This window comes from Salmo salar, chromosome ssa03 (genome assembly GCF_905237065.1).
Source record: "Salmo salar chromosome ssa03, Ssal_v3.1, whole genome shotgun sequence".
NCBI lineage: Eukaryota > Metazoa > Chordata > Actinopteri > Salmoniformes > Salmonidae > Salmo > Salmo salar.
In genome coordinates, this window is record NC_059444.1 from 71,549,651 (window position 1) to 71,571,315 (window position 21,665).

Genomic DNA, 21,665 nt, shown 5'->3' on the forward strand with positions numbered 1-21,665 from the left:
AATGGCTATAGGATGTTTTTAAATAAAAACGTAGAACATTTTGGTTTATCAACATGCATGCCCGTTACTTTTTATGATTTGTTATTTATATTATTTACACTCAAATATGGTGACGCTGTGGCCTAATTTATTTTATATTGTTTATTTTGAACGCTGTATGTGCGGATTTGTGTGCATGTGAGGAATCGTTGAATCATTGTGTGCATGTATTGAATGTGTATATTTAATGTAACGTATCATACTAATTTTAGCTTCATGGATTTCCAGTTTGGTATATTACGTCGACCCCTGAGTCCAGGTTGGATTTACATAGCCAACTCCTCAGCTGCCTAGGACATCCCAGATTTCGACCCGTCGGGGAGAGCTCAAAGCGCACAGGATTTGACAGATGTTCGAATCGGATAAACTGCACCGCAAAGAGAGAATTGGGGGGCATTTCGGATTTACATAGTGGTAGCCTATATGCGACAAAATGTCTGGACAAAAGAGTGCGAATCCGTGTAATAAATTCCAAGCGAACATTTTTTATAAAAGTAAATGTCAGAACTGTTTCATGTCTCGGGAGCTGCATCTTCCAACTGATCATGGTAAGGACCAGGTAAGTGAACAAACATATTTATGTTTTATTAGTTTTAATACTTTGGCTATTACTCTTCTGAATGTTGATGACAGGGATGACAGATGGGCATGCACTCAATGTTATATCAGACAGAGACATTCCTTCATATTGTGTCAGGTATCACGTTCATTTGTGAAATTGAATGAACATAACGCAATAGCCTAATTTACCTGTTGTAGAAAATGAAGCATCTTGACTGAATGGCCCCAATGCACGAGTCAAATATTTGTCACCACACACCTCCCACACTGTTGTAAAGAGACCGTTGACAGCCCAACTGTCAGCACTCAGCATGCCATAGGTCTCAACAGGTTATTATTCTTTTAGAAAACATATACACCATTGCTATCTGATTCTTTTGTGCTCATCTCTGTGTGCCTTGTAAATTTAGAGCCATTGGTCAATGAACCTCAGCTAAGCTCCTGTTTTAAAGCATCTGACTCAGGTGTGAAGGTTAAGTATAAAGTATCCACGTCTGTTGGAAGTTTTGAGGAAAGAATTATCTCATGTTGAGAGGCACTCATAAAACAAGAAACAAAACTCTCTGACAAAGAGTTGAGCAAGAGTAACTGGCAGAGAGTCAGAACATTCCAGTCTTTGGGGACATCTCTTAAAGAGCACAAAGAGCAGTTTATCTTCTCTTTTCCATGTCAACAAGGTTATCCCTGCCTCTTATTTATGGCCTATTGCATGGACATACTTAATCTGTTCACACATTTTGTAAATGCAGCATATCACTGGCTAATCCTACAAAGGACATTCCCTAAAAAGATAGGATTGTTATTCCTTTGTCATTCAAAACATGAATCAAAGAGTATTGATGCTCCCTGCCAGAAAAAGCCAAGACCCATAGGATGGCATAGAAAAACGATTTCATCAGATAGAACCTTCACAGGTCAAGACCCAACTAATGCTCCTTGCGTTCCCATGCTTGACAGGCCAAACCCATCTATGGAGGCTGGCTCTGCTTGGCTGCTGAGGGGACAGACTTTGACAATCCAATTCAGAGGTCAAGGGTAAGAGAATGACAAATAACTATCTAGTCTTGGACGATGGTTGTACAGAAATGTATCAGTAGGACTAGCTTATATTCTGATAGACCTGCAAGTTATTCAATATCTGTAGGCATTATTGCAACATTATCCATAACAACTCTATCTCTAAATGGCAGAAATGGCAGCGACGATTCTTCATCCTGTATGAACATGGCAGCATGAGCTTTGCACTGGACGAGTTGGTAAGAGATTCTGTATTTGAACACACACACACACACACACACACACACACACACACACACACACACACACACACACACACACACACACACACACACACACACACACACACACACACACACACACCAAAAAGCTAAGCAAACCAGATCATCCAACATTAATAGAGGTTAACTACAGTATATTGTCCTGATGTATGTTTTAATGTTTTATGAGAGGATTCCCTATGCATCTTTTTGCCAGATGTTGTGTGTACCGTAGTACTAGAGCAGATGATTTGGGATTAATCTGTCCTCTAATGCCACATCCCCCTCTCCCACTGATCTTCTGAAATCTCCTCCTCTGCTCTCTTTCATGTCACTCTATATAGCCTGTATTAAAACTCAGTTGCAACGGGTAATGTCTTGTTCATGATGGCCTTTAACCCTCCAAAATATCTTTATATATATATATTTTTATATTTCTAGATGGTGTACAAAAGATACCATGATTAGCATCATAATCTCTGCCAGAATTTCCAGTCATACAAAATGATTGACATTGTGTATCATTCCTTTAGACAAGCACTCTGCCACAAGGAACAGTGAACATGAATCTGTGTACAGCGGTGATTGACGCAGAGCCTAAGACAGGCCAGAGGAACGCTTTGTGCATCATCACACCTGAACAGGAGTTCTTTATCCGGGGGGAGAACAAGGAGATCATCAATGGGTCAGTGATGCTTCTCTGATACTACAGTATGATATGATATCACTCCTGATTTAACTTCTCTGATATTACAGTATGATATGATATCACTCCTGATTTAACTTCTCTGATATTACAGTATGATATGATATCACTCCTGACTTAACTTCTCTGATATTACAGTATGATATGATATCACTCCTGACTTAACTTCTCTGATATTACAGTATGATATGATATCACTCCTGACTTAACTTCTCTGATATTACAGTATGATATGATATCACTCCTGACTTAACTTCTCTGATATTACAGTATGATATGATATCACTCCTGACTTAACTTCTCTGATATTACAGTATGATATGATATCACTCCTGACTTAACTTCTCTGATATTACAGTATGATATGATATCACTCCCGATTTAACTTCTCTGATATTACAGTATAATATGATATCACTCCTGACTTAACTTCTCTGATATTACAGTATGATATGATATCACTCCTGACTTAACTTCTCTGATATTACAGTATGATATTATATCACTCCTGACTTAACTTCTCTGATATTACAGTATGATATGATATCACTCCTGACTTAACTTCTCTGATATTACAGTATGATATGATATCACTCCTGATTTAACTTCTCTGATATTACAGTATGATATGATATCACTCCTGATTTAACTTCTCTGATATTACAGTATGATATGATATCACTCCTGACTTAACTTCTCTGATATTACAGTATGATATGATATCACTCCTGATTTAACTTCTCTGATATTACAGTATGATATGATATCACTCCTGATTTAACTTCTCTGATATTACAGTATGATATGATATCACTCCTGATTTAACTTCTCTGATATTACAGTATGATATGATATCACTCCTGATTTAACTTCTCTGATATTACAGTATGATATGATATCACTCCTGATTTAACTTCTCTGATATTACAGTATGATATGATATCACTCCTGATTTAACTTCTCTGATATTACAGTATGATATGATATCACTCCTGATTTAACTTCTCTGATACTACAGTATGATATGATATCACTCCTGATTTAACTTCTCTGATATTACAGTATGATATGATATCACTCCTGACTTAACTTCTCTGATATTACAGTATGATATGATATCACTCCTAACTTAACTTCTCTGATATTACAGTATGATATGATATCACTCCTGACTTAACTTCTCTGATATTACAGTATGATATGATATCACTCCTGACTTAACTTCTCTGATATTACAGTATGATATGATATCACTCCTGATTTAACTTCTCTGATATTACAGTATGATATGATATCACTCCTGATTTAACTTCTCTGATATTACAGTATGATATGATATCACTCCTGATTTAACTTCTCTGATATTACAGTATGATATGATATCACTCCTGATTTAACTTCTCTGATATTACAGTATGATATGATATCACTCCTGACTTAACTTCTCTGATATTACAGTATGATATGATATCACTCCTGACTTAACTTCTCTGATATTACAGTATGATATTATATCACTCCTGACTTAACTTCTCTGATATTACAGTATGATATGATATCACTCCTGACTTAACTTCTCTGATATTACAGTATGATATGATATCACTCCTAACTTAACTTCTCTGATATTACAGTATGATATGATATCACTCCCGACTTAACTTCTCTGATATTACAGTATGATATGATATCACTCCTGACTTAACTTCTCTGATATTACAGTATGATATGATATCACTCCTAACTTAACTTCTCTGATATTACAGTATGATATGATATCACTCCTGACTTAACTTCTCTGATATTACAGTATGATATGATATCACTCCTAACTTAACTTCTCTGATATTACAGTATGATATGATATCACTCCTGATTTATCTTTTTAGTAAATTCTTGTCTTTGATGGACAATATTTTGAATCCCTGTTATGTCCGTGTCGTTTTGCTTTTACCAGCTGGAGTGAACAACTAGTCGTTTACCCACGGACCTATAAGCAGAATCAGAAGAAGAAACGTAAAGTAGAACCCACTACTTCCCAGGTGACAACTTCTTCTTTTCATAGCATTGTGACCAAGATGCCTGGTTACCGGTGGCCTAAATACACTATAAACTACTGTATATGTCAAAGATGTGTTATGCCTTCACACATTATGATAATGAAAACATATTGTGTTCATCAGGAGCCCAGCCCAGCAAAGATGGCTGCCACTGAGCCCAGTTTCTCAGTCATGAAAAGTGGTGACCCTCGCTCCAGCCTGTGGCAGGGAGAGCGGCCCAGTGGGGGTCCGGATGTGGCCCCTGTCTGGACAGTGACAGATACTGATCCCCTGGGCCTGGATGAGACCCCTGCAGGTGTGGAGGAAATACACCAGCCAACACACATACACACACACTCAGACAGGCTTTCATGTCTGTCAGACATTCACAGCCATTTCCTGCCCTCTAACACTGTCCTAACTTCCTGCAGGTGGTCATGCATACAGGATGAGAAAGTTGGCCTTTATTAGTGGACAGATTCATTACCAGTGTAGTAGTGTTATTGAAAGACTGTAGAAAATGATGCAGGGCTCATGGTAAACTATAATCTCTAATATATTTCACAGACACAACTAAGATTAATTATGCGAGCAGAGCAGACATTTCTCTTAATGGCGGTCATGTGATGAATGGTAAGTGCACACTAACTATGTGGAGGCAGACTTATTGGTGTGTCTGGGTCTAGGTTATAACGGAGAGCAGGATCAACTCCTGTAGTGCAGACTGTGCCTGTAGGGGACTTCATTAGGCTGATGTATATTACAGATTTTACAGCTGCTTTTCCATGGCCTGGGAGCAGATGAAACGGAAAACAAACTGGAGGCATCTCTTTAATGAGCTGTGGTCTGTTAGGTGCAACTTTATAGTGACACTATGTAGGGGTGTCCCTAAAATGTCTACTATGGTCAAACGTGACACTTCCTTAGATGGGAGACATTATAGTAACTATCTGACCAGATTCCTCATATAACAAGTCTTAAAAGTTAGATTTTTTAGAACTGGATTCTCATAAAAATCTTGCCACTGTCCTGCTATTTGTGTTTCGGTCCAAAAGCAATGACCTAAAGTATCATGCAAAACATAGACCTAACCTGTGCAGTCACAGTCTGAAAACAACCCTCTTTATTTAACAACTCTCCTCAGGTCATGATCCCCACTACCTCCCTTCAGCCTCCAGTGACTCCCTGACCTTTGACAGTAGTCTGCGGCTCTCCAACGGCTCCTGTATCAGTAGCTCTGTGAGTTCCCTGGACTCTGTGGCTAGCAAGGGGACTGACACCAGCAGCAACAGCCAGCCCACAGAGCTTACGCCATACAGAGACCACCCACCTGCCAACAAGAACAACAGGGCAGAGAGAAGGTGAGAATCATGGAGAAGAAATGTTATCAGTTGTGTCTGATATTGGGAGATCTATAATGAACGCAATGTTCTTGGACATTAGTTACAATTTTATTTATTTGGTTTTGTATTTGTTGTGTGTTGTCATGAAAATGCTAACAGCCATAAAACGGGTTTGGCATGGGCTAGGACCAAATGTGCTAGCAATTAGCACTAAAGGACAGCAGATGCCTCCCTGTTTCTCTCTGTATAAAATGGTACACACATTACACACAGCCCAACAGCACATCAAAGATCCATATTCTTCCATTAGGGAGGTAACGGTTTTTAAATTTAGCTTATAGAAGCACTCCTAGTTTGTTCCTTAACTAACAACACATACAGTATTTGGGCTACGTGGCTGGAATACCTCCTTGGTCTGTGTGTTTCATTCATTGCCTTCTAAGGACAGACAGAATCCTTTCCCTGAATAAGGCCTCGAAATTCCTAAAGGATTGTGGAATTAGATATTTTGAAGGAATTCTATTTCTGAGTTCCTCACAAACTGCCAGTCATCAGAAAGTAGGAGAAATGTCAAGGCAAGACATTACACTGACTGAGGGCACAGTATTATGTTTGTGCCAACTCATACATGCCTCAACAAGAATTTACCATCCCTGTTATAACAGGACAGATGCTACACCCGCAGTTTATTAAAGATAGTATTCGCTTTTGTGGTTATACTGTATATACAAACTCTCTATCGGATTCTTCTAGGGAATTCCATCTATGTAATATCTGCTATCTTTCTAAACAAAACATGACACTGGAGGTGAGGATGTCACTTGAAATTCCAATTCAACAGTAGCACTAGATGGATGTAGATGACATGGATGTCCTCAGTCTAGGCCCGGCTTGGGGGTACAGACTAAGTGGCGGTGACATTATTCAGCTGTCATCCTGAAGTTCTTCCTGCAGGAAGTGATGTCACAGCCCACCTGTGAGGGGCCATGGAGGACACCATGGCTGTTTGTTGAATGACAGGCTTGATTTTCCTGCTTTTCAGCTGCTACAATGAGCCAGGGAAGGCTGGGATGAGTGCTGTGGGAGAGGACCTGGGTCAGGCTGGATCCAGGAAGGGCAGGAGTGAAGCTCGCAGCAACCAGAGAGAGGTATCAGTCACACCGTCACAGTGTTCTTACATTGCAGTCAGTCCTCCCACTCCCGGTAAGGCTTGTCACATTCCTCCACTATAACACCATCACTTGAACCACACCTCATAATCCAAAGAGTAACCGTAGCTTTTAAGAATAGCAACACCTGTTACCCACCAGGACGGCCCAAGACAAGCATTGCCCTTTCGGCAGACCCCTTTAGGACAGTGTCCAGTGAATAGTGTGTCCACATCTACACATATAGATTGGTATTTTACACACCATTGATGGAGTCTGTCATTGTTAAGGTAACGTACACGTGTACACCGCACAGCTGTTCCCGCTGGTTCTCCATTGGACTTGTTTGGACATGATTCATAAAACCAAGTGTTGGAGAGGCAAAGACGTCACCTCAAATGGTTCGGCTCTGGCCTGATTGCATGGTGGGAAAGGCTCATGGACAGGGATGAAGCGCTACTCTTACATTCCACACTGTCAGGTGTGTGTGTGTGCCACGTGTGTCAATACATGTGTGTTTAGTTCCATACCGAAATGCAGGAGTTTGGCATGGCTAAGTCAATCCTCCCATCGGCCGTGTTGAGGCATGTGTTAGTGTGTGTGAGTAAGACAGGGAGAAGAAGGTGAATAATTCAGGACTGTGGTGTGTTCTCTAACTAAACTGGTTTTAATGCTCTGACGGGGCTCTGTCTGCACTTCATGTTGTGTGTTGTAATCTCAGAATGGCATTCCTCTTAGACACATTTTCCATTTACCTAAACATGGATACTATGTAATTAGGGATCTGCCTGTAAGACCCAGACAAACCTCTGCTAACTCATAACAGTGATGATATCTTACAGTACAATGACCCAGCTGTAGTATCTGTAGGGAGCTGTTGTATCTGTAGGGAGCTGTAGTATCTGTAGGGACCTGTTGTATCTGTAGGGACCTGTTGTATCTGTAGGGAGCTGTTGTATCTGTAGGGAGCTGTTGTATCTGTAGGGAGCTGTTGTATCTGTAGGGAGCTGTAGTATCTGTAGGGAGCTGTTGTATCTGTAGGGAGCTGTTGTATCTGTAGGGAGCTGTTGTATCTGTAGGGAGCTGTTGTATCTGTAGGGAGCTGTTGTATCTGTAGGGAGCTGTAGTATCTGTAGGGAGCTGTTGTATCTGTAGGGAGCTGTTGTATCTGTAGGGAGCTGTTGTATCTGTAGGGAGCTGTAGTATCTGTAGGGAGCTTTTGTATCTGTAGGGAGCTGTTGTATCTGTAGGGAGCTGTAGTATCTGTAGGGACCTGTTGTATCTGTAGGGAGCTGTAGTATCTGTAGGGAGCTGTAGTATCTGTAGGGAGCTGTAGTATCTGTAGGGAGCTGTTGTATCTGTAGGGAGCTGTTGTATCTGTAGGGAGCTGTAGTATCTGTAGGGAGCTGTTGTATCTGTAGGGAGCTGTAGTATCTGTAAGGAGCTGTAGTATCTGTAGGGACCTGTTGTATCTGTAGGGAGCTGTAGTATCTGTAGGGACCTGTTGTATCTGTAGGGAGCTGTTGTATCTGTAGGGAGCTGTAGTATCTGTAGGGACCTGTTGTATCTGTAGGGAGCTGTTGTATCTGTAGGGAGCTGTAGTATCTGTAGGGAGCTGTAGTATCTGTAGGGAGCTGTTGTATCTGTAGGGAGCTGTAGTATCTGTAGGGAGCTGTTGTATCTGTAGGGAGCTGTAGTATCTGTAGGGAGCTGTAGTATCTGTAGGGAGCTGTTGTATCTGTAGGGAGCTGTTGTATCTGTAGGGACCTGTAGTATCTGTAGGGAGCTGTAGTATCTGTAGGGAGCTGTTGTATCTGTAGGGAGCTGTAGTATCTGTAGGGAGCTGTAGTATCTGTAGGGAGCTGTAGTATCTGTAGGGAGCTGTTGTATCTGTAGGGAGCTGTAGTATCTGTAGGGACCTGTTGTATCTGTAGGGAGCTGTAGTATCTGTAGGGAGCTGTTGTAGCTGTAGGGAGCTGTTGTATCTGTAGGGACCTGTAGTATCTGTAGGGAGCTGTAGTATCTGTAGGGAGCTGTAGTATCTGTAGGGAGCTGTAGTATCTGTAGGGACCTGTTGTATCTGTAGGGAGCTGTAGTATCTGTAGGGAGCTGTTGTATCTGTAGGGAGTTGTAGTATCTGTAGGGAGCTGTAGTATCTGTAGGGAGCTGTTGTATCTGTAGGGAGCTGTTGTATCTGTAGGGAGCTGTAGTATCTGTAGGGAGCTGTTGTATCTGTAGGGAGCTGTTGTATCTGTAGGGAGCTGTTGTATCTGTAGGGAGCTGTAGTATCTGTAGGGAGCTGTAGTATCTGTAGGGAGCTGTTGTATCTGTAGGGAGCTGTAGTATCTGTAGGGAGCTGTTGTATCTGTAGGGAGCTGTTGTATCTGTAGGGAGCTGTAGTATCTGTAGGGAGCTGTTGTATCTGTAGGGAGCTGTTGTATCTGTAGGGAGCTGTTGTATCTGTAGGGAGCTGTAGTATCTGTAGGGAGCTGTAGTATCTGTAGGGAGCTGTAGTATCTGTAGGGAGCTGTTGTATCTGTAGGGAGCTGTAGTATCTGTAGGGACCTGTAGTATCTGTAGGGAGCTGTTGTATCTGTAGGGAGCTGTAGTATCTGTAGGGAGCTGTTGTATCTGTAGGGAGCTGTTGTATCTGTAGGGAGCTGTAGTATCTGTAGGGAGCTGTTGTATCTGTAGGGAGCTGTAGTATCTGTAGGGAGCTGTTGTATCTGTAGGGAGCTGTTGTATCTGTAGGGAGCTGTTGTATCTGTAGGGAGCTGTAGTATCTGTAGGGAGCTGTTGTATCTGTAGGGAGCTGTAGTATCTGTAGGGAGCTGTAGTATCTGTAGGGAGCTGTAGTATCTGTAGGGAGCTGTTGTATCTGTAGGGAGCTGTTGTATCTGTAGGGAGCTGTAGTATCTGTAGGGAGCTGTTGTATCTGTAGGGAGCTGTTGTATCTGTAGGGAGCTGTAGTATCTGTAGGGAGCTGTTGTATCTGTAGGGAGCTGTTGTATCTGTAGGGAGCTGTTGTATCTGTAGGGAGCTGTTGTATCTGTAGGGAGCTGTTGTATCTGTAGGGAGCTGTAGTATCTGTAGGGAGCTGCTGTTGGTCATGTGTTTGAGGCTGGGAGGCACTATCACTGTACAGTATCTCCTGAGCCAAGTGCACATCTGTTTGTGAAATGACAGTCACCATGTTCTCAGACTGGCTTCTGTGATTAAGGTAGTGACTAAAGCATCAGTCTGTCTACTCCTGACAACAACAAATACATGACCAGCATTTAGGATTAACACTACAGTATAGAACACATGTACAGTCCATACTGGTACACAGTATGCACGCTGTACTAGATGTAGAAAACATACTGCTGATGTCACAGGAAGCTGCTGAGGGGGGGACGTCTCATAATAATGTCTAGAAGGGAGTGAATGGAATGGTATGTGTTCGACACCATTCCAGTTATTCCGTTCCAGCCAGTACTATGAGCTCGTCCTCCTCAATTAAGGTGCAACTGGCTGCTTGTAGTTGATTTTTCACAGACTACGGCTGGTGTACTGTATATCTTTCTGTTTATATTATGAGATACCGTATGAACTGTTGAACCCAGTAATATGATTTAGTTAAACACATCATACACAGTATTTCCATCCCATGGGGTCAAAGGTTCAATCTCTGATTAAATCCATCTGTAGGATTTTTCTCTTAAGTTCCTGCCCGATGGAACATATTATCCCATGTGATCATTTATGTTCCTCCAGTTCCAGTAGTTTGTTTTTTTTGTGGGGGGGGGGGGTATTGGAGTGAGAGGTCAAATGCCTGTTCACAGTTCACTCTGTCCCCCAGGCTCAGATTCCCCAGATAGTCCCACTTCCCCTTTCCCATCCTATCCTATTGGAAGACAGCAACTGTCCAGAATGGTCAGTGTTTGTTGGAGAAGACAGGAGGCTGGTTCACACTGCTGGCGGGAGCAGAGTGTTCTCTCCCTCTTGTTACTGTTATGTGTCCTTGGATAGTTTTCTATGCAAATAGCTGGGCACAGACGAAGAATGTTCTGGATTTACTGAAGTGGTCATTTTTCCTTTTTTTTTTATTACGTAAGAGTTAAAAGAATGAGGCTTTTGAAGGCTCAAGTAAATGAGAAAATAATCTTGTTTCATATGGTGCCGCTGTCTCTAGTTTCATTTAGCGGTGGCTAATCTAGATTTAAAGGGACTCACTGATGTGTTTTTTTAGAGCTATTTAGTTAGCCAGGATGAAACCCAATATAAGGTAGCTTTGGTAGGTAACAGTCAGGGATGTGGGAATCTTGTCAAGACAGAGTTTTGGGACTTTTAACATCCCTGGGCTTGTGAGACTGAATGCCAGGGGCCATCAGGAATAATACAGCCTCCAAAGTCTTTTCATACACTCCCCAGCCAAGCCCAGTCACCAGAGTGGAACTCATTCTTAATGTGAGTAAGGTTTAATAGCCCCTGAAAAGAGAGCACTTCCTCTCTCCTGCTGTGTCCCAAAATAAGCCTTACATCTCACAACACTGCCTGCCAGAGACCTGCCATGACTTGTGGATTCTCTGCTTGATACAATGCACACGTCCAAGCTGTCTCAGTCATGATAGAGTAAAGGGAAACGACATAATCTTGTTTTTTATTTGCAACAAGCTTACAGTAATACAGGACATGATCACATTTGCTAATCCATCTTACACCTTCTACATTGTTACTTCAGTAATTGATAGTGTCCTGTTGTTACACCCAGAAACTGCAGTCGTGTGGAGATCTAAGCCCAGGTCAACTCACCGTCCCTCCTCCTCAGAGAAGAGCTAAGTCACTGGACCGCAGGACTTCGGAGTCTGTCATGACTGTGAGTGCTTGTTACTTTTGGAATTTCTGTGCACTGAAAGCATGGGGTCAAGTTGTAAAACATGTCAGAAAACTGTCACAGTTCAAACAAGGATGCTCTCATAATTTAAACAAGTATAAATGAAAGCCCCAGGTGGATTGCTGGCAGTTTACTTTTATGTTGAAGTGTCTGAAAACAACTGTATGACCGTGCCTCTTTGACCTCCTGACTAACTTACTGTCTTATCTTCCTTACAGCCTGATTTGCTGAACTTCAAGAAAGGGTGGATGATGAAACTGGATAAGGAGGATCAGGTATAGGAATGGACAGATCAAGAATGTCTTTTACTTTCGTCACTGAACACCTTCCCACATTTCTATCCCAAAGGCACATGGATCCTGAATGTGTGCATGTACATTTAGTGATGTTTAAGGTGCTGTGGGTCCTTGCTATGAAGGTGAAGCCTGACAGTTCAAATGTATTATGTAGGTTTCTGTATCTACTATCCATTATAATGTCTGTCTGCTCCCCTCTAGTGGAGGAAATACTGGTTTGTGCTGTCAGCTGACAGTCTGAGGTACTACAAGGATTCCTTCGCAGAGGAGGCAAGTTCATGTGCATTTTCATTTTTACTGAATGCAGTACCCACAGATATGTGATTTTGTGAGGACAGGGAAACATGTTTTTGTAATTTTTCACCCCAAGTCTTGAATTCATGTTTGTCATCTCTTGTTAGAACTCAGATCTGGAGGGGGAGATTGACTTGACCAAGTGTCATAATGTCTCAGAGTACCAGGTCCAGAGGAACTACGGCTTTCAGATCCATGTAAGACTAAATCTATACCTACAAAAATTGAAATCAACAGATAAATGCTGATCCATTCTATACATACAGTAAGTCTCCTATACTCAATCAAAATAATATTCCTAATGTCTTCCCTCAGACCCAGAAGTGTGTCTTTACTCTGTCAGCCATGACTGCAGGGATACGGAGAAACTGGATCCAGGCCCTCATGAAGAATGTCCATCCATCTAACGCTCCTGATGTAGCCAGGTAAATGGCGTCTGTAATACCAGCCTCATTACTACATAGTAATACATTAGTAGACTACCACCATTCTATAGTAGTGATGGGAAGGTCTCTGCCTTTGTTTAGGCAGAATGCCTCGTTTCCTCAGTCAGTAAGTATTTGTGTTATTCTGTTGTGATTGTAAAGCAGCTTGCCAGTCCATCGCATCCCTTGCAGCCCAACAGAGTCCCTGCCCCTCCCTAAGCCAGACGTGACCCAGGACTCCTCTCCCTCCTCTGAGGTCCCTACAGAGAGAGTCCAGGGGCCCAAACAGAGCCGCATCCATGAGAGGAGACGCGAAGGGCGCTCCAAGACCTTTGACTGGGCTGAGTTCAGCCCTATGGCCCTGCTAGCCTCTGAACTGGAGGTGCAGCAGGAAACAAAGGAGCCTCTTCGGATGGAGGTAGGGGATCTGGAGAGGAAAAGGAGACGAGAGGAGAGGAGGAGGAGGTATGACAGCATGCTAGGCTTCCTTGTGGGCTGGGAGATGGACTGTGACAGAGGAGGTATCAGTCCCAGGTCACCCAGGACTCACCAGAAGGTGCAGAGGGAGATTGAACAATGCTGGCAGCAGGTGGAAAGGACTGCCTTTAGACAGGAGAAGACTGTTCCATTGTACACTGAGTCCCAGGGCAAGGATAAAGAGGATATGGGGATTCTACTGGAGACTTACCACAGCAGGGTGAGACTGTGTATCTCAAAATGATTCCTAACAGGAACAATGTTAACGTTATGAGGTGCTTTCTCTGCTGCTGGTTGGCTTAACGGTGGACTTACTGTATCTCTGTGTCGTGTGATTAAAGGTAGAGGAGTTGAAGGGCCAGTTGGCAGAGTCAGACCATTGCAGGCTTGAGCTGAAGGCTCAGTTGAGCACTGCATTAGGATGCCAGCATCATGCCTCCCTGCCGGTAAGGCAAAATATATCTTAGCCTATACATAGTATGGATATGCTCTGTATTTCAATCTATTATACTTCCACTTTGCAACAATGATAACTACCTAATTATAGACAATTGTCTTGCCTCCTCCTGTAAGCTTGAGGCCCCAATGTGCCCAGAAGCTGATCTTCCCTCTTTGAAAAGCCTGACTGACATGTACAGGGAGACCAGAGAGCTCCTCCAGCAACAGGAGCTGAAGAGACAGAGCATACAGGAGCAGCTCCAGGAGCAGCTTGGCCTGTCCCTGTCATCAGCCCCTCTGGAGAAACACCGCTCCCCTGGAACTCACCCATCACCACCACCCAGCATCTGGCTGCATGACACAGAGGGAAAGCTCCAGGAGCTGGAGGATCTGTTCCCTGACTGCCCTATATCAGTAAACACACCTGTCATGTCACCAACCTCAGACACAGAACTCTCATCTGACTCTGTGCCTCAGAATGGAAGTGAGAACAGAGGGCCTAACTTGGGCAGTGGAACTAGCTCTCAGACACAGTTTGAAAATGGAAGCCATCAACAGACATCGATTACAGAATCACACACAAAAAGTGCATTGAGCCCAGATTCACTGAGCATGGAGGAAACTCAGGAAAGAGCCAACAGCGTGAGAATAGACAACCTACTATGCTGTGAGACACCCAGGCCCACGGAGGAGTACGTAGACCCAGACCAGGCCATCGTGATGAGGAGACTATCCCAGGAGGTAGAGCTGCTCAGCAGCCAGAACGAGGCCCTCAACCAGCGCAACCAGGAGATGCTCAACCAGCTGACAGAGGCAGACAGAGAGATAGAGAGACTGAAAGCAGAGCTTATCACTCAGTACAGTGGGCCTCAGTTCCTCCCTGAGGCAGAGCAGCACAGCCAGACCAAAGTGGAAGGCCTGGAGAAGGAGCTGCGCAGGAGAGATGAGCAGCTCCAGGAGGCCCAGTCCCTACTAGCCTCAATGGACCAGCGTCTGAAGGAGACAGAGGTACAGCTGCAGCTCAGGGAGGACACTTTCAAAGACCTGGGCTTCCCAGCAGAAGAGGATGATGATGATGATGAAGAGGAGGAAGCTGGGGAAGAGAATATCAACACACACCACCTTGGAGAGAAGGAGCGGGAACACCTTCAACAGTGTCTGCAGGCCATGGAGGCCAAGCAATTAGAACTAGAGAGACAGCTCCAGCACACAGAACAGACCTGCAGGGAGCTGCAGGCCCACAACACACAACTCAGAGAGGCTGAGAGGTTGTACAGCCAGAGAGCCATGGAGGCAGAGGCTGACGTCGTAAGGATTAATGAGGAAGTAGAGAAGGAATGGACGGTGGAGAAAGAAAGTGGATTGAGGTGTAGCAGTGAAGGCAAATGGCAGGAGGTAATATTGGATTCAGGTGAAGAAAGGGTTCAGCAAGTGGTGGAAGGGATAAGGTTGATGTCCAGAACCTTAGGGAGAGTAGCGCAGGTGATTGACAGGTCAGATATGGGTGTGGTAAAGATGCCATTAGATAGAAAGTGTGTGGAGGTGAACCAGACAGTGGTCAGGCAGCTTCAGTTAGAGGAGGAGTTTTGGGGAAGGCTGTTGAACAGTTTGAAGGTCAACCCATCCCAGTCCAATGAGGATAAACTCACAGATGTGATTCTAAGTCAGATTTTAGAACACATGGTAGTGGAAAAGCAGACGCTCCTCCTAGCTCATAGTATTTTTTCTCATAATAAGAAAGATTTAAACATAAACACTGGAGGCCTGGACAGGATGAATGGATGCAGGTCTTTGAGAGACCTGGACATCATTGGAAACACAGCAGGTGAAACAGGTTCAGAAATGAAAGAGGAAGATGATAATGAGAGGATATGGAATGTGTACAACCAGCATAATGACACCGATGACTTCATAAGCCGACATTTCACAGAGATCACACAGGAGAGAATTTTCCTGCTCAACCAAATCGCCTCCTCAGTCGGAGCCTCGGCCAATGACGAGCTCCAGTCCCTGGCACAAAGACTTTGTCATTTCCACAATGTAAATGAGCCCCGGTTAGCTTCCATACACTGCACCGCCATGGAAGCCTTCTCATCCTATCGTCTCAGTAGGCTTAACACTCTACACAAGAGCCAATTTCAAGACACTCAACTGGGACTGCTCATTGCTTGTTCTCCTTTGATGTGCAGCAGATGTGCTGGGCTGCTGAGTGAAAACCAGCAGCTTGGGGCCAGACGGTCAGACCTGGAGAGACAGGGGAGTTCCTCAGTGGGATTAGGGTTGACCCCCCTGAGGCAGGGAGAACACATAGACTCACAGCAAACAGCCACACAGCTACTAGACACTGCAAGTGAGCAGAAGACAGAGACGCCTGCAATGAATGCTGCAGGTAAAATGGAGGTGGAAAGCCCAAACCAGGGAGTGACTGCAGTAGAGGAAGTGTGCAGGGTTAGAAGGTGTGCAGAAGTGGTGGAGGGTGACTTCCTGACCAACAGCATTGAGAGTCTAATGATAAAGGTAGAGAGTAGGGTAGATGAGGTAGAGATTAGGGTAGATGAGGTAGAGAGTAGGGTAGATGAGGTAGAGAAAGGAATCCAGGAAGTTGATACTGATAAGGATGTAGAGGAGAGGAGCACTACTGAAGCCCATGAAGAAGCAAACACTCTGGGGGAGGAGGAGCTGGAGAATGTGCTATCATCACTGAGAGGTCGTGTGAAGGATCTGGAGGAGCAGCTGTCTGTCATGGCCAACATTAAAGCAGAGCATGACGGGAGAATGGCATCTCTCCAGCTGAAACATAAGGAGGACATAGAAAATCTAAAGGTAGGACAACTCCCATAATAACAATTGTCGATAATCATCAATGGGATTTTTGGTAGTTCCTGAATTCACTAGAATTAAGATGTAATGAACCAACCCCAGGGAGTAGTGACCATTATAACAATGGATCTGTGGATGAATCACCTAACAATGGATCTGTGGATGAATCACCTATAACAATGGATATGTGGATGAATCACCTGCGTCTGTGTTTGCCCCTGCAGGCCACATATGAGCATGGCTTTGTCACCATGGAGGAGTCCCAGCAGAGGATCGTGGGGGAACTGCAGCACAGACATCAGCAGGACCTGCAGCGCCTGCAGTTAGACACAGACAGACTGCTGGAGGAGGAGACGGCTGCTACTATCACAGGTGAGGGGGGACAGTGTGTGTGTGTGTGTGTGTGTGTGTGTGTGTGTGTGTGTGTGTGTGTGTGTGTGTGTGTGTGTGTGTGTGTGTGTGTGTGTGTGTGTGTGTGTGTGTGTGTGTGTGTGTGTGTGTGTGTGTGTGTATGTTTAAAGTTTAAACATTTTTAGGATATTTACAGTATGTGTGAAGGCAGAGTTTCTCAGAATATTGATAAGCTCACGTTCCCATGCCACTCTATTGGAGTGAACATATCCCCTTTAATTGTGGCATTAGCAATTGAAGCAATGAAGAACGCTCACCGTGCCGAACTCAAGAGAGCGCTACAGAGGGCATGCCATGAAAACAACAATGCAGGAGACATGAACCTTGGAGAGATATCCAGGCAACACAGGTAAATGTACTACCTGTTGATCTATGTCGTTGTAAATCGTCAAGGAAAGCACATGGCCAGATAGTACACTGGATTGGCTGACAAACACTGAGTTTTGGACTGATAATCTGCATACTCCCTGTCCTTGGCTCTGTATCTGTCTGTCTGTATAACACACAATGCACCTTGTGTCTAGTCTTGGCTGTGGTTTTCAGCTCTCAGGATCATGTTTTTGTTTGTGTGTGTGTGTGTGTGTGTGTGTGTGTGTGTGTGTGTGTGTGTGTGTGTGTGTGTGTGTGTGTGTGTGTGTGTGTGTGTGTGTGTGTGTGTGTGTGTGTGTGTGTGTGCATGTATACACGTGTGTGTGTGTGTGTGTAGTGAGGAGCTGGCCTCCTGTCACAGGGAGCTGGAGGTGTTGTCCCAGCAGTACTCTCTAAAGTGTCTGGAGAGCTCCCACCTGAGCCAGGCCCTGGAGGCAGAGAGACAGGCTCTGTGTCAGTGTCAGCAGGAGAACCAGGACCTTAGAACTTGCAACCAGGTCAGCCACATTATGACCATGTACCATCACAAGTGTTTCTGCTCCAAGCCAACTAAATCTGCTGCCGTGTCCTCTGTCTTAACACACATAGTAGAATGCATAACGCATACTTTTATAAACTTCATATCAGACTGTTACAACACTCTGCAACAAAACCTTGAGGGTCCCTTACATTTCCCTTAGTATTTCCCAATTCTGTCTTCGTCATCAGATACAAAGTAGCGGTGTTAGTAATGATGAAGCTGGTTGTCTTTCCAGGAGCTGAGTGGCCATCTAGCTGCAGAGATCACCAGACTTTGCTCTCTGGCCAAGCAGAACACCTTCCCTCTTAGTCAGGAGAGAGAGGTGTATGAGCTGGAGGTAAGTCTTCAGTAGTACTTCACTGCACAATAGCTATGTTGCTTAAGTATAACAAAAAATTGTTGGATATAATCTTTATCTAGTCCAGTCAAGTAAAGTTTGATGTAAAGGTAAATTGTATCTGCCTTTGACTGGTAACGCCACTAGATGTCACCCTTAGCAACATGACCAATTTACAGCCTCTAAAACATGACATACTCATGTGCTGTACATTCTGTGCTGATCTATGGCACCTTGGTCCTCTGGTGTTGTACCTGTGTCTGGTGTTGTACCTGTGTCTGGTGTTGTACCTGTGTCTGGTGTTGTACCTGTGTCTGGTGTTGTACCTGTGTCTGAGGAATCAACTGTGATTCTGTCTGACTGTTAGATCTCCCTGCGTGTGAAGGAGTCAGAGGTGCAGTGCCTCAAGCAGAAGATCACCTCGCTCAAGGATGAACTCCAGACAGCCCACAGGGTGAGATCACAGCACACACTGGCAGAATAACAATAGCCTTTGTCTGTATAAATGTATGACTAGGAGACATAAGATGGACAACACTATTGTCCTGCTATTACCATGTACTACTGTACATTTATTAGCATGGCTCATACTCTATTTAACCTGGTAATAGTGCCTGTTTATAGCCTAATCCCTGTTCCCCCCAGGATAAGAAGTATGCAACAGAGACGTACAAGGACATCTACACAGAGCTAAGCATCATGAGGGCCAAGGCAGAGAGAGACCTGGGACAGCTCAGGGAGAACCTGAGGTTGGCCCACAAAGCACTAGGAGAGCTCTCACCTGCAGCGGACACAGATAATAATGGTATACATGACATTATGCTGGTGGCCCGGCCTTCAGGGATTCAGAGATGAAACACTGATGTGAAAACGACAAGGTGTTGAGTGCTGCCACTCTGAGGCCAAAACCTGCATGACAGCCAAGTCTTGCTGGATGTTTCCCCACCCATGTCTGGTTTTGGCAGCATCACTAGTCTGTATCGTATAGATGTCATTCATTGCGTAATACAGACAATTTGTGAATAACCTCATTCTGTTATGTACCTTAATAATATTGGATGTATCTGAATCCTCTGACTGTCATCTGTGCAGTTTGCTGTAGCATGTCACTTAGTCCTTTAGATTTTGAATAACCCTTGACGTTCTGTCCATTTCTTACATAAATGAAAGAAAGAGGCTCTTATTAGAAGTCATATTGTACAGTGGTGCAGCACAACCCTATAGAGATCTCCTTTGGATACACATATATACTAAATATCTGAAACATCTGTTTTGCCCTTTCATGGCCCTTTACAGTGTCTCTTAGGGGTGTGGTTGTCCGATATTCTTCCTCATACATGCGGTTTGACCTTGCAATACTGGAGCCAACTAATGATTTTAATCCTAATATTGGAGCCAACTAATGATTTTAATCCTAATATTGGAGGCAACTAATGATTTTAATCCTTATATTGGAGCCAACTAATGATTTTAATCCTAATATTGGAGGCAACTAATGATTTTAATCCTTATATTGGAGGCAATTAATGGTTTTAATCCTTATATTGGAGGCAACTAATGGTTTTAATCCTTATATTGGAGCCAACTAATGATTTTAATCCTAATATTGGAGGAAACTAATGGTTTTAATCCTTATACTGGAGCCAACTAATGGTTTTAATCCTTATATTGGTGGCAACTAATGGTTTTAATCCTTATATTGAAGGCAACTAATTGCTTTAATCCTTATACTGGAGCCAACTAATGGTTTTAATCCTTATATTGAAGGCAACTAATGGTTTTAATCCTTATATTGGAGCCAACTAATGGTTTTAATCCTTATATTGGAGGCAACTAATGGTTTTAATCCTTATATTGGAGGCAACTAATGGTTTTAATCCTTATATTGGAGGCAACTAGTTGGTTTTAATCCTTATATTGGAGGAAACTAATGGCTTTAATCCTTATACTGGAGCCAACTAATGGTTTTAATCCTTATATTGGTGGCAACTAATGGTTTTAATCCTTATATTGAAGGCAACTAATGGCTTTAATCCTTATACTGGAGCCAACTAATGGTTTTAATCCTTATATTGAAGGCAACTAATGGTTTTAATCCTTATATTGGAGGCAACTAATGGTTTTAATCCTTATATTGAAGGCAACTAATGGTTTTAATCCTTATATTGGAGGCAACTAATGGTTTTAATCCTTATATTGGAGGCAACTAATGGTTTTAATCCTTATATTGGAGGAAACTAATGGTTTTAATCCTTATATTGGAGGCAACTAATGGTTTTAATCCTTATATTGGAGGCAACTAATGGTTTTAATCCTTATATTGGAGGCAACTAGTTGGTTTTTATCCTTATACTGAAGGCAACTAATGGTTTTAATCCTTTCATCCATCATATACTCCCTAGTTTTGTTAGACTGAATAATAGAACAGACTGTCCTGGTAATGTAGCCAACATTTTGGGCATGGCTGCACCTTGTGAATAATCTTCTGCAAATTCAGTGAATGGTGTAATGTTCTTATATTTTCTGCATGTCTGCGAAATGTAGGAATGTCAGCGAAAAATATACTATGCCATGCCAGTATTAGAAAAGCTGTTGGTGATTCTTTATGTGGCCTTACAGTAATCACTTTTGAAACACAAGCTTTACCATTATGACTTAATAGTCATGATGCTGGATCTGATTTCTGATATCTGTTTCTTTCTCCGTAGAGTGTCAAGGAAGATAACTGCAGCTGAACAGAGACGCAACGCACAACATGGATTGTTCATCGGTCTATCCATGTTTACACCATTTAGCACTTAGAGATCCAAAGTTATATTGTCAAACATTTTATGTCCTATCTACCGTTTCTTTACTACAGAATTTTAAGAGCGCATTATTTGAGGATTCTGTATTTTTACATCATTGTATCTAAACGCACACTACTATTTAGCCTGTCTACGTTTGTAGAATGGCTAGACATTTTGTAGACGTTTTCCTGACGATTAACATTTATCTCAAGACGTTTGTAAAATGTGTAGAATTATTACACTGCTATGTCCAATCCAGTTATTGAACGGGGATATTTCTAAAGACAACTCAGATTAAGTTTGCTTTTCTTACCTGTGAAATACATGAAAAAGTATGTATGTACCGTCTGAGTCTATAATGTAAAAGTATTATTTGTTTGTGAGTGGGTGGTTTTATTTGGAGGCGTTTATCTTGGTCCTGCTAGTACACATTTTGATGTTCTTTATTCATGTCAAGTAATCGAATGATAAATTAAATTTATTTATTTTAAATAATTGTG

The 21,665-nt window shown here is 42.9% G+C and overlaps 1 protein-coding gene across 3 annotated transcripts; it reads left to right on the forward strand.

Annotated features, from left to right (window-relative positions):
- The first annotated feature begins 340 nt into the window (after positions 1-340).
- On the forward strand, positions 341-21,657 carry LOC123741698 (myosin phosphatase Rho-interacting protein). Of its 3 annotated transcripts, none has more exons than XM_045715250.1 (23): positions 341-598; positions 1,558-1,635; positions 1,791-1,856; positions 2,411-2,562; positions 4,541-4,625; positions 4,767-4,938; positions 5,767-5,983; positions 7,008-7,113; positions 11,867-11,971; positions 12,208-12,264; positions 12,487-12,555; positions 12,687-12,776; positions 12,895-13,004; positions 13,167-13,701; positions 13,823-13,927; positions 14,055-16,742; positions 16,964-17,111; positions 17,382-17,499; positions 17,857-18,016; positions 18,275-18,376; positions 18,744-18,830; positions 19,022-19,181; positions 21,085-21,657. In XM_045715250.1, exons 1-23 carry the CDS (start codon positions 473-475, stop codon positions 21,099-21,101), a joined length of 5,553 nt encoding a protein of 1,850 aa, XP_045571206.1. In that variant the 5' UTR covers positions 341-472; the 3' UTR covers positions 21,102-21,657. The 3 variants fall into 3 exon arrangements, with proteins under 3 accessions (XP_045571206.1, XP_045571207.1, XP_045571208.1); XM_045715251.1 differs by having other exon boundaries at positions 359-598; positions 13,170-13,701; XM_045715252.1 differs by having other exon boundaries at positions 391-587.
- The last annotated feature ends 8 nt before the right edge of the window (positions 21,658-21,665 follow it).